This window comes from Leguminivora glycinivorella, chromosome 10 (assembly GCF_023078275.1).
Source record: "Leguminivora glycinivorella isolate SPB_JAAS2020 chromosome 10, LegGlyc_1.1, whole genome shotgun sequence".
NCBI classification, from domain to species: domain Eukaryota; kingdom Metazoa; phylum Arthropoda; class Insecta; order Lepidoptera; family Tortricidae; genus Leguminivora; species Leguminivora glycinivorella.
The window spans coordinates 3,825,056-3,838,220 of record NC_062980.1 but is presented as its reverse complement, the minus strand read 5'-3'; the positions used below and the strand labels follow the sequence as shown (position 1 = coordinate 3,838,220).

The following is a 13,165-nucleotide window of genomic DNA, read 5'->3' as shown; positions in this document are numbered from 1 at the left end:
ACATCACAAGCCTTCTTGAGCTTACCGTGGGCCTCAGTCAATCTGTGTAAGAATGTCCTATAATATTTATTTATTTATTTATTTATTTATTTCTATAGTTTGCAAACCTCACCTCATATAATATAAATAGAAAAATCAATTGATGAGCGTACTGAATTGCTAATAAATTTATCTAAATTGGACATCTCTCGTAGCGTAGCTATCGTAGGTGGTAGATATATTGTGGATATGATATTTATTCAAAATGATTCATACATAGGATCGGCAGTTATCGTTTATGGTGTTGGTGTATGTTTTTTAGGATATAACAAATCATTATTACAAATGATACAATAAGTTTACTTAAAACAAGGGGTAATGGATACGAATATTATGTCCTAAAATAATCTGTAACACAGACAACCTCTGTCTTTTCCGTAGAAACAAACTATTGAAAAATTCTATGAATGATGCGTATTCTGACTAGAAAAATATAGAATCAGAATCAAATCGGAGAATATTACAACAATCTATTTCCCAAAAGAGACGACCGTCTAGTTTCAGTTACTTTTAATTCCACCTTGCACTCGCATTCCTAATTTAGTCATCAATTCATCATTCATTAATTTGCTTACCGCCATCACGTCCTCACGCCATAACGGAGGCGCTGTAACTTTTTACCATACTAAAACGGCGTTGCAACATTAGATACCCGTTGGCTATACGACCTTTGTGTTGCCATCGCGATGTCCATTATTATTTATGAGGGCACCAAAGGACGAGCATTGTGACATTTGTGACAATCGTCGTCGTCATCACACTGTTATTTGCCAGACTAAAATTGAGTTGTTAGATTCGGTTGATGAATAAGAGCGTGATGAATGCGTGGCTTTTTGTCACTGGAGTATATTTAGGTACTGATGTGGCGTCAGAAAATTTTCAATTCGTAATTTTTTTTTTCAAATAAATGGTCTAGTAGTTTTAAGATTCAATTTTTACACGTTTTCATAAAGGTACCTAAATGCCGTGGAAATAATCACAAGGCAACTTGCAAAGACCCAACAAAAAAGTCTTTTATCTACAGGGACCTATTTAATTTTACATCATTGCGTACTTAACTAGTTTACTACAGAATATTTCTCGTAATTACTTAAACATGCGAATGAAATTAGCTCCTAGATAAGTAATTAGCTAAATAAATGCCATGTGCTATTAGCATGACCTACACCACGCGGTGGCTTCATTGTAATCAGTGCTAATCACTTCTTTGAAAATCAATAGAGGGGATGATGCGAACAAGGAACAGGTACTAAAGTTTCAGGTAGGGAGTATTGAGATTACAGGGAGTAGGGTTTACTTGCTCCTGGACCGTGGTCAATAGCGTATGTTGTGTTCTGTGCTCTTAAAAATAACAAATTGTGAACTTTGCCTAAAAAGTACCGACCTACCTACAGTTTAGTTAATATAAGGTGAAACGGAAACATACTTACCTCCACAAGGTCCTCAAATTTATTTGTTTTTGCTTTAATCATACACACGGTAAGTCAAAATGAAATTTTTTAAGCATAATTTTTTCGTCATGACATTTATCGTCAAAACGTAATTAATACCACTTTATCTCAAATATTTAGTAGGTAATAGGTATAACATTATTTTCGACCAATATTTACTAATATTGAGCTTTCAGTGTATTATGCTGTAGTTACTGTTCAGTCTCCAACGGATTGCGTGCGTCAATTCGCTTCGCGTTTTGCTAAACCTTTCGTTATACCTACCACTCACGACTACGCAAGTACGCACGCCTAGCAATTTTCATAGTTCAAAGTGTCATTCGTGCTTAGCGTCCTCCGAAAACTGAAGATTCGCTGTTTCGTTGAGTACGGTTGAGGTTAGCGCACTCTCCTCTTGTACGCGTTCGTAAGTATGTTACCGGAACCGAAAATTTACATAGGGAAAAGAGAGAATTCCCGGTTCCGAGTCTGAGTTACTTTACCGGGCGCCCACCCTGTTGGTTTATTCAACGGTTTTTATAGAAGTTTTGATATGTTTCAGACCAGCAATGGGCGTGACCTTCGGCGGAGGGCTGCAGCACTCGCGCTCGGCCGTGCTGTCGGCGCAGGTGCCGCCGCACTACCGGCCCGTGATGCCCGTGCACGCTCTCCTCAACAGCGCCTCCAGCGGCCACGTGGCGCAGGTACGTCTCTCCTGTCGCTCTCTCTTCTATCGCTCTGTCCCTCTTACAGCCGAAGCCAACACGGACGCGGCTACCGCCCGATCAAACTTGCACCAAGGTACGATGCCGTAAACGTTAGGCGTGGAGTTCGAATGCCTATGAGTGCAGTAATAATCAGAGGGCGGAATTGCTCATGGCAAAAATCAAACGTCAATCGAGTTGGAACGTAAAATTTTATCGACTATCGATTGAACTGAAATTATTGAGTGATTGATTGAGAAGAACTGATTGAGTTGTTTTCGTCGTAAGTAAGACGAGGATACTTCTTTATCCATTTGTCGACTGTTTTTCGTTTTAGATGAACCATTTTTTTTTCAAACGTTTTTGCAAGAGGACTAGTGACAAAATGATAATCAAATGTTATACAATTTACTTTTAATCTAGTCAAAGAGGTCAAAATCAAATGGTCGAATAGCTAATCAGAGGTCAAATAAAGGCAGAAATGTAAAAGGTGACTGTTTTTATCGATAGCTGAAAATGTCGATAAAATTTAACGTTCCAACTCTATTGACGTTTGATTTTTGCCATGAGAAGTTCCGCCCTCTGGTAATAATAATAAGGTTGCAGACGAAGCGACGTGTCAATGAGTTGGACTGCAGCGCATTTAGCCTACCTATAGCGAGCCATGTGTTTATTGCTAAATCTAACTCGTCCTCTACAGGATCTACACTACAGGATCAAGTATTGCTGTGCTCTGGAATCTACTTCAATCTGGTATCCTTTCTTCGAATTGTTAAACCAAGTTTCTACATGCGTGGTTTGAACATGGAAATTATAATTGATTTCATAAAAAGTAGCCTTTGTAATTCATCGATTGGACTTATCTTGTGTCGCCACTTAAAACATAAGCTGTATTATACTAATTAATTACAAATACTACAACTTCATGAATTTGTACAGCTGTAATAATCGCGTGTTCAGTATTTATGTTAGCATTTAATTGTCACGCATTTGTTATCACTGTTACCAGCAAGGCAAGATGCTTAAATGTAAGCCTAGATAACATTATTTATATTTACTTAACCAATTTACCAAAAACCCGGTTTCATCTTGATATCTGCAAATGAAATATCTCCCCGTGCATTGTTTTTAATGCTCCCTGTCTACTTGTCTAGCGGGATGATCTAATTAATATTATTTGTTAATGCACCGGCGGCTTAAAGCTGATACGTGCACATTAATGTCCTGATGCACTTGTGTTTTGTCCATTCAAGAAATATTAAAAAACAGAATTAATTTGTCCCCGTTTTCTTATGGCGGTGCGTGATCCTGATGATTGACATTCTCGCGACGTTTGAAATACCGTGTGAATAAATAAAGCTCACATTCATTTACACCATTCTAGGGTCCACGTGTCCACTTTAAGCTGCAGCCGCAGCAGAACTTCCCAGAGAAGAAGAAGTCCCCTCCCTCCTCCCTTTCCAACGGGAACGGGAAGAGCATTCGTCCGCAGTTCATGCCCGGCCTGAAGAGGTCCAAGTCGCTCACGTCAGCTGATGCCTTAGCGAGCGGCATGGCGGCGTTAGGACTGGCGGCCGATGCTGGGGACCTGGGCAACTTCCCGCAGGAGATTCAGGAGTGCATCGACAAGGCACTAGAAGGTAACTGTCTAAAGCTAGTTGAAGAGAACTCCACAGTTCATGCCCGGCCTGAAGCGCTCCAAGTTCCTCTCGTCAGCTGATGCGTTGGCGAGCGGCATGGCTGCCGATCCAACGGGAGAACACATATGCAATGTGGTGGTCAAAACTGGAAGTAACGGAGGAAAGAGTCATGCTGAGTTCGACATTCGGTTGAAGGTGTGAGTGTGACATTGTAGCGAACTCCCCAACCTCCGTTTTAAACGGGATTGGGAAGAGCATCCGTCCAGTTGTTGCCTGGGCTGAAGCGGTCCAAGTCGCTCATTTCACGTCTGATGAGGAATTAATTACTCAATTTTATAAGCCTTTTCTCTGGAAACCCACTAATTTATGACGCGGATGATAATTATTCGTGTTTGTTTTCCAGACCCGAACTCCGTATGCGCTCGCACACTAATGGACGCCGTGGGGCACCTGGTGTCTCGCGCCGTGGAGTCTCCGCGCTACGCGCTGCCGGCGGCGCGGCGCTGCATCGCCGTGGTGGAGCGCGAGCAGACCGAGACCTTCCTCGAGTCGCTGCTCAACACGTGCCAGCAGTGGTACCACGACCGCGAGAAGGTGAGGAACTTAGTCTAAATGGGAAAGCCGAAAGCTATTATCACAGTCTGTTGACCAAAATTCCAACTAGGTGTCCTATCCGACATTTTGCAATATCGACTGATTGATGGTAGAATAATACCTAAATATCTTGGTGCAATAAAACTCCTTACTAAGTTGTGAAGTTATGGCTTGTAAAATTGAAAGCTTGGTTGTACCATAACTTGTAATCTCTTTAATAGTAGTTTCAGCCTCATAAGGTCGCGTTTTGAGACATTTTAGTTTAGTTTTTGGTGTTTTTATGATGTAAAATAGGCTTTATCAACTTATTTAATACAACTGTTAACCTTTTCTAAACGTCGATATTTGTTGTTTCCAGCTGCTGGGCACGATCGTGGGCGGAGGCCGGCCGCGCCTCATGGCGTTCCTGTCGTTCCTACTAGAGATGTACTGCCAACTACGACGTCGAGCCATCCAGCGACGCGGGGCGTCAGCACAGCCAGGACACGTCTTGCTCACGCTTATCTGCAAGTGTTGTGAGGATTGCATCCGCCAGCCTGTGCCTTCTGCTGGAGACGTGAGTATAGTTGTCCAATTACATGTTGTCGTTTGGCAATGGTATTCTTTTAGTTCCTATTGGAGATGTTCTGCTAATTATGTCGGAGGGTTATACAGCAGTGTGGTGTGTCAGCCCAGCCGGGACATGTCTTACTGACGCTCATATGCAAGTGCTGTGAGTACTGCATTCGCCAGTCTGCTGGAGACGTAAGTAGTTATTAAATTATATGTGCTCGTTCATCTCCTCCAAGTGGATATGTACTTACTGCCAACCGTCGAAGAGTTATACAGCGGAGTGGTACGTCAGCCCGGCCTGGATACGTTTTGCTGAGACTCATCTGTGAGTGTTGTGAGGACTGCATCTGTATTCGCTAGCCCGTGCATTCTGCCAGGAGACGTTTTACTATTTTTATTTTACTGTTTAGTTGCAATTTCGTGGTGACCTCATAGTTATTAACGTGCTGTTGATATTCATTTGCAAGTAGTGATGGGTCGTCGGTAAAATACTCGTTACCAGTATTTTTCCATTTGGGAATATTACCAGTAAAATACCAATCTTACCGGTAATATTACCAAAACCGGGTAATATACAAAATTTGCGATTTTTATGACACGCGATAGTTATTTTTTTAATTATGTATTACTAAGTCGCCATCATAAAACTTAAAAAAACTCGTAGAGTGCCTCGGGGAGTAAATTACCAATCTTACTAGTAATATTCCCAATAATACCGAGTAAATTACCAGTCTTACTGGAAACATTCCTTTCCTATATTGTCACCAACTGCAAATATACTTCGTATAATTTTGTGGTACCTCGTGGCTTGTGGCAGATATATCTAATATTTGGATATTTTGTCCCTGTTCCATTATATATAAAAACTATTTTACTACTGGGGTTACTTTGATACTTGGGGTTACATTGATAAAAACTTCGTTTTATCTTTAAACGCAAAATTCTACATGTCCCAACGCATCTGTCCATTTTTAGGGTTCCGTACCAAAAAGGTACAACAGGAACCCTTATAGTGTTTTTAACGGCGTTGGCACTATCGATAGTTAGATACTACCATTAGTTGCACTAACGCAGTGAACAAGTATGGTCATGGGCAGTGCAAATCTCTTGTCAAAATTTAAGTAACATAGTTTATCGCTATTTATCATGTTCAAATAACTTCTAAACTAACTTAGTGGGTATTAAAGTAAAAGGTTCACAGTGAATATTAGCTTACCAGAAATATGTTTAGGTGTATGACCCGTATATCATTGTATTGAGTTTTGTGTTAAAATTCAAACTAGGCATTTTATTACTAATTATTTAGTTTGTGGGGTGTCTTTGATCACCTGCATGGGGTAACATTGACCATACTTACACAAAGTTGATTATTGTGTATTATGTCAAAGTACTTATTGAGGCTGACAATTTGATCTCTTTTTGTGATAAATATTGAGACAATCTTAAATAAAGTTGATTTTTCGAAGATGGATTTATGTCTTTGATCAAAGTAACCCCAAAATAGCATTAAACAGTTGTAACTTTTGAACTTGCGAAACGATTTTTATGTTTCCTTGAGATAAAATACTTCTGTAAGGGGTTACATTCGATTACCGACAAAAATCCTAGTTTTCGTAATTTTTTCTCTCTCCGTACATTATTTTGTTAGCCTTTCTAGATTTTTAGCAGCGAAAGACTAAAAAAAGTTGATGTTCCCATATTTTTTTTAAATTAAATTTAGAAGTTAGAGAAGTTTAAACTATAAACTGATCAATGTGACCCCAGTTTACGGTACCTATCTATTGTAAGTAATACTTTTTAACTCAAGTCTGCATTAGGTACCCAATAACTTTGTGTTAACTATGTGTTGTTGTACCGAATAGGTAATGTGAAAAAAAAACACGCCAAGTGCGAGTAGGACGGCCGCTTTTTTTCTCTCTCTTTTGTACTCGGAGGTACAGTAAGAAGTGAAACTCCATTATCGGACCATTTTTCTACTATTTACAGTTTAACGAAAATTTGTTAGATGAGATTTAAACAAAAATAAAATACTACCCTATTAATTTTCTACTATTTACAATACATAAACTAATCTGTGTGCCTACGGCTGTGTAACCCTGCCTTACCACCTTTCGGTTCTATGGTCCTGGTTCTACTGGTGATAGGAAATATGGAGTATGCAGGAAAATTTCTATTATTTCGCCTTCCGGATCTGCGGCCCTGGTACTACAGGTGATCAAAAATATGGTTTAGCTGGGAAAAATCATAAATGAAAATGTTTATACAGACAGACACGTTGCTACAGATGTAGTGCAAAGCCAGCGGCTGTCTAACCCCGCCTTACCACCTTTCGGTTCTGGAACAGGTTATTTATTGCCTCTTTTCTTAAATTATTTCTAAATTAATTAAAAACAAACATTTTTGAGATGCCTGTAATTCTATAATAAGCTCTTTCATGTGATAGTATGTAAGAAACTTTCATTCAAAAATCTTTAATTTTTAATTTTTACATTACCCCCAAAAGTGACCCCTATGATAGAAATGTATTAACGTAAGTTACATGTCCGTCTTCGGGTCACAAGGTTACATACGTCTATCAAATTTCAAGTTATTCGATTCCGTAGTTTCGGAGAAAATTAGCTGTGACTGTGACAGACGGACGGTGATCCTATAAGGGTTCTGTTTTTCCATTAAGGTACGGAACCCTAATATTGGTACTAGGGCTTGCAATATCGGACGGTTTTCAATTCCGGAACTGGTTTTCGAGATTGGACTTCAATTCCGGAATTCCGGAACTAGTTCCGGAATTGAACAATTTTTTTTTTGGTTTGGTTTTCTGGTGGATTTTTAATGAAATAATACAATTTTAAACTGAAATTTGTTATAAATCGACGTTTAAGACAATAACTCCGTACCTGAAAAGCATATAACACTGAAATTTTCATTTTTTTTAGTAATTTTACAGGAAAGCCCATTTTGCGTCAAAATCGGTCTTGCAAGGTATTTCGAACTACAGATAACGATACTAACGAGGTTTTAGTGCCAGTTTTCTGATAGTGGTTAACGTTAAAGTTATTTTTTTTTTATCCATTGAGCATCGAAATAATATAAAAGTAATAATTTACAAGAATTGCATAACGTCTTATTCACATAACTGTAATAAAAGTAATATTGAATTACCTTTATCAGACTCGAGTAGGGACAAAAGATATCCAAGCTATCCCAAAAAGACAGATTTTATGATTTATTCGTAGGTAAAAAAAAATCATTCTTTTATATTCATCATTTTCCATACACTTGCTTCTCAAATCTTTTGATTTTGTGGTAAGTGATAATAGACTTATAGAGTTTAGTAAAATATGCACACGTCTTTGTGAAAAGTGTATAAAGTAACTACGACGTTATGCTTGTGAATGAATGTAATACCAAATACTACGAGTTGCTTCTGAACTTAAGACTTTATGCCTAAAATATTCAGTGCTATGAGAAAAGAAGTAATATATAATTGAGCATAAATAACGCCAATAAAATAATAATATTAATAATGTTCCTAATGTTATTTATTTATGTTTAATTGTCCTTCAGTATTCGAGCATAACACTCAACTCCCGGCTAGTAATTTTAAATTATCACAAAACAAAACTTTTTATAACAAATATTTACTTTAAAATGATTATATTTCACTTATTAGCTAAAACAATTGATAGAAAAACCAGAAAGTGACAATGGTATAATATTAGCGGGTTAAAACTACACTATCTCGCTCTAACTAAGCCCTACACGGGAAGCATGGTCGCGCGATAGACGATAAAAGGCCGTCCCTGTCGCACTTACAAATAGTGCGATAGGGACGGCCTGCTATTTTATCGTCTATCGCGCGACCATGCTTCCCGTGCTGGATGCAACCTTTTGGTCATAAAATAGGCACTACCTGAATCCGAGGAGTGACTAACTTAATGAATTTACATATCTTTTATGGACGCCGTGGTAGTTTTGTAAAATGACCAGGCTGATATTACACGTTTTCGTCCAAAAATATATCTTTTTTCAATTCCGGAATTTTCGATATTATGTGTTTCAATTCCGGAACTGTAATATCGGAAAAATTGTCCGAAATTCCGGAATTTCGAGATTCCGGAATTCCGGAATGCAAGCCCTAATTGGTACGGTACCTTAATACAACAAATTAAAACAGATTTTTAAAAATTTCGTTATATTTTCGCCATATTATTCCTTAAAATTATGATTCATTGTAACTTTCATATCATACTACTATAGTAATATTACCAGTAAGATTGGTAAAATACTCGGTAGTATTGGGAATATTACTGGTAATATTGGTAGTTTACTAATTGACGTTAGGTAGGTAATATTTTTTTGTTATAATACAGTGCAACATAGTATCCTTTGTATCAATAAACACAAAAGAATATTTTTTATCTATTTTTATGTCTATATTTCTCTAAATTCCCGCTAAGTGGTAATATTACTAGTAACATTACTGGTAAAATACTCGTTTTAGTAATATTACCGGTAACGACCCATCACTATTTGCAAGTGTCGTAAAATGCAATTTCTGCTAGAGACAGGAGTTCAGTTTCTTTAGTAATATTGTCCTCTTTTGCCCGCTCGGAATAAAAATTTAACAAAAAAATCACATATTGAATGTTGTTTAATCCTCTTTCCAGACGGAGAACTTGTTCTTCGTGCTGACGTACATCGGGCGCGACCTGGAGCAGGCGCTGCCGGGCGACCTGGAGCGGCTGCTGACGGCGGTGCGGGACGCCTTCCTCAACACGCACGCGGCGCCGTCCACGCGGCGCACGCTGCTGCAGCTCATCGAGCTGCACGCCAGCCGCTGGCAGCTGCCCGGCTGCGCCGTGCTCTACTACTACCCCTCCTCCAAGTAGGTAGATAGTAGATAGTGTTCTGAGGCGCGTCTGCTTAGGTCACTGTGAGGAAATTTGCGGGATTCCGAAATTTTCAAGGGGGAAAGAAAGTCTTAACTCTTAAATGCACGGTTTGACATGCCTAATAACCATACGTCGGGGTTTTGGGAGCAGGAATGAATTTGTGTATCTGTAACTCTGTTTATAGTCATTTGAATTACTGAAATATATATTAAACTGTGTAACTGGCTCCAAATGTACCTAGAAATGTTAAAGTAATCTTTATCTTTTATCGTTTTCACCATTTTTGGGCTAGTGTAAATCATTCCCGCTCCCAAAACCCCGATGTATGCTAATAACGTAAAAATTGAAATCCGTGTCAAAAACTTGATAAAAAATTGACATCGATCTATATCTAGTTGTCATTTTGGATACTGTAGTTTTTGATACCGTATGCGTTTAAGGGTTAAAAAATTCTGTGAAAACTTTTTGGAAGCTATTTGCGAACTGCACATCTCTAGCGCAGATGTTGGGAAGCAAATTTTAAGGCTACGCGCTTAATTCGAGTTGCGACCCCGTCGTATTTACATGAAGATCCTTGTTGACAGTCAAATGATACGCATAATAAACGTAAGTGCGTAAAGTGCCCGATTCGGTCTTTGGTCTTAGTGCATACTATAGGTACTGCTACCGGAGTTACCGGACAAGTATACCACTTTAGCAAAAAGTGTTTTTATGAACTATTTCTACTAGTGCCTCTATGTATTGTAATGCAGGCATGAAACTGCTGCAAGCTCAGATCGAGTGCCTTTTAAGTATGTTAAGCATTTTCAGCACTTTCAAGATATTGAACACAAGTTTCCAACGGAAACATGTATGAAATATCTTCTTCGAAAGTGCGAAAGTGGACTGTATAATACATTAAATTAGTTATAGGTGGATTATATAAAGGGAGAAGATATATGCCTTAAAAGTATTAAAAAGTACGTGTAACATAGGTAGTTGACAAAACGGTGTACACTACTGTACGGTCCCCGCATAGTATTTGGTGCATTGCATCCTTTGTCGTTTATTTTCTAACTCTAGGTACCTATTGCCATCTCTGTAGTATGCCTCTCGCTTTTTGTATACTTGTGCCGTATATAGCTTTCTTAGTTATTCAATAATAGCTATCTTGAAAATTTTACTACGTACTATTTAAGAAATTAATAAAAGTTAGTAATATTTTCAAGATGAGCACAGATGGTTTAATTATGGAATTCATATTTTTATTTTATTCCCTAAATGATAAGTGGTTCAGTAGCTTATGTAATAAGCAATTTTTGTTTTAACCATTTCCTTTTTATTTTGACTGAGATTAGCGCAAGAATTTCAATGTTAATTATGCTTGTGATATTATTTAAATTTAAGTTATAGTAGGGTCTATTTATTTCTGTCCTAACCAAAGACTGTAATGGCGTCACAATGTCTTATTAACAAGTATTAATCAAAAGAATAGTTGTTGAAGCTGGACCAAAATTTGTTTTGTGTATTTTTTACCACACTTGTTTAGAGATAAGTGATACCATAGTACTTTTAAGTTCACATTTACTTGAGTTAACAAGCACAATTACCCCCATCATATAAACGTTCACTATAAAGTTATCAAGCCGATAGAGTTCGTTTGTCCCTTTCTATCACACCAATACGTTCGACAGGGACAAACAAACTTTATCGGCTTGATAACTTTAGTGAAAGTTTATGAATAAGGGGGTTAGGAGGCATTTATCTGATTGTAACATTGATATCATATCAAAACAAAGTAAATTCAGTTGTGTTAAACATTGAGTAAAAAAAAAAAAAAATTACTGCTATTTTGTTATCCAGTGGTGAAATGGATGTGATAATAAAACAAAATAACAAGTAAAAAAAAAATGAAACCTCTTTAGTGTGCATACTGTGAATACATCTAAGTCGTCTAAGTGTGCGTATTGTTTGTTGATTAACAATATTTATATGCAAGGTTCAACTGAATTTGTTTTGATAGTTGGCTATCAATGTTACTTGTGGTTTCCCACAATGAAAATCGGCCAGCATGACTATGTAGAAATGTATATGATTGTTTATTATTTGTAAAATAATTATGAACTTAGCGAAGCAATGTCAACTTTTAAGTATTACTGTACCACTTTTTATTATTATGTGTAGGACTTGTATGAGTCTTTAGTGAATGTTGTAAATTCATGTTAGTTGATTCACAATATAAATTATATGTTAGATTAACATATAAAACAAAAGACCATAACTGTTCATTACATATTACTATGCATTCTTAGCAGGTTAAGGTATGATTTATATATAAAAAATGTAAAAACATAAAAAAATGGTGCTAACATATTGATATAATTGTTTCTGAGTTTCGGGCAATAACCTGTTCCCGATAACTATAATTTTGTACCTAGGTAAACCAATAAAAATATTTACATACAATTTGTATTACTTGTTTTTTTTTACATACAATTACAACCTTTGCATGGGCTTCGTCGAATATCAACAAAGGAAAAACAGCTGGGTAAAATAACCCTTAAATGCATGACCTTGACAGTCTTATTAACCCTTAAATGCATGACCTTGACAAACATTCAAATTTGACTTTTGACATGCTGTCAATAGTCAAAAATACATGATGCATCTATGCATTTAAGAGTTAAATTTTTGACATGTTAATAGTCAGAAATACGGATCATTCTCAGTAGATCCATAACAGTAAGTAGTAGAATAAGCTGCATTCAGTGATAGTCTCCTAGGTCTTTCTGTAGCGAAACCGAAAGCCAGAATGAGTAGTTTGGCCCCACAGAGAACCTCCTATAGAGTGGCAGTCTTGTATATTTGGTTCGCGATACGAGTCACCACTGTTTGGGGTGCGAGGAGCGGGCGGGGAATGTGTTAAGCGCGCTGTGATTGGCCGTTTCAAGGACGGCGGGCAGTCGCGCCAGATGAAAAGGGACAGAAGTATGACTGTCCCTCTACTGACGCGTAAGTGGCCAATGTAAGTTGACCTATGCCGGCTCTGAATAAATTATAAATATGACTTATTTGTGGAATGTAATGCCGTCTGTTTTTAAATTTGAGCTTCTTGTTACCTTTCCACACCATTTCACACTACAGGTGGACATCTTTAAGGCATCAAAATACCCTTTTCCAATTTTTTTGTGCGAAAAACACGCGCTGCTTTCGGGTCTGTTACTTGGTCGATACTGATCGGGCACGGCGAGTGCCCGCGCTTATATCAGTGCAAATACTAGGAAGGCTGGCCACCGCGAGTCGTCTTGTAATAGATGTCTATAGGGGTTGGTCTG

The 13,165-nt window shown here is 37.8% G+C and overlaps 1 protein-coding gene across 3 annotated transcripts in view; it reads left to right on the top strand.

The window, feature by feature from the left end:
• LOC125230102 (CBP80/20-dependent translation initiation factor) overlaps positions 1-12,302 on the top strand; it is a 34,862-nt gene extending 22,560 nt beyond the window's left edge. For all 3 annotated transcript variants that reach the window (XM_048135120.1, XM_048135119.1, XM_048135121.1), the window contains 5 exons: positions 2,032-2,173; positions 3,558-3,813; positions 4,217-4,407; positions 4,766-4,963; positions 9,627-12,302. In XM_048135120.1, coding sequence (XP_047991077.1) covers positions 2,032-2,173; positions 3,558-3,813; positions 4,217-4,407; positions 4,766-4,963; positions 9,627-9,848 — 1,009 coding nt within the window. In that variant the 3' untranslated portion in view covers positions 9,849-12,302. The remainder of the gene's footprint in view (positions 1-2,031; positions 2,174-3,557; positions 3,814-4,216; positions 4,408-4,765; positions 4,964-9,626) is intronic.
• The last annotated feature ends 863 nt before the right edge of the window (positions 12,303-13,165 follow it).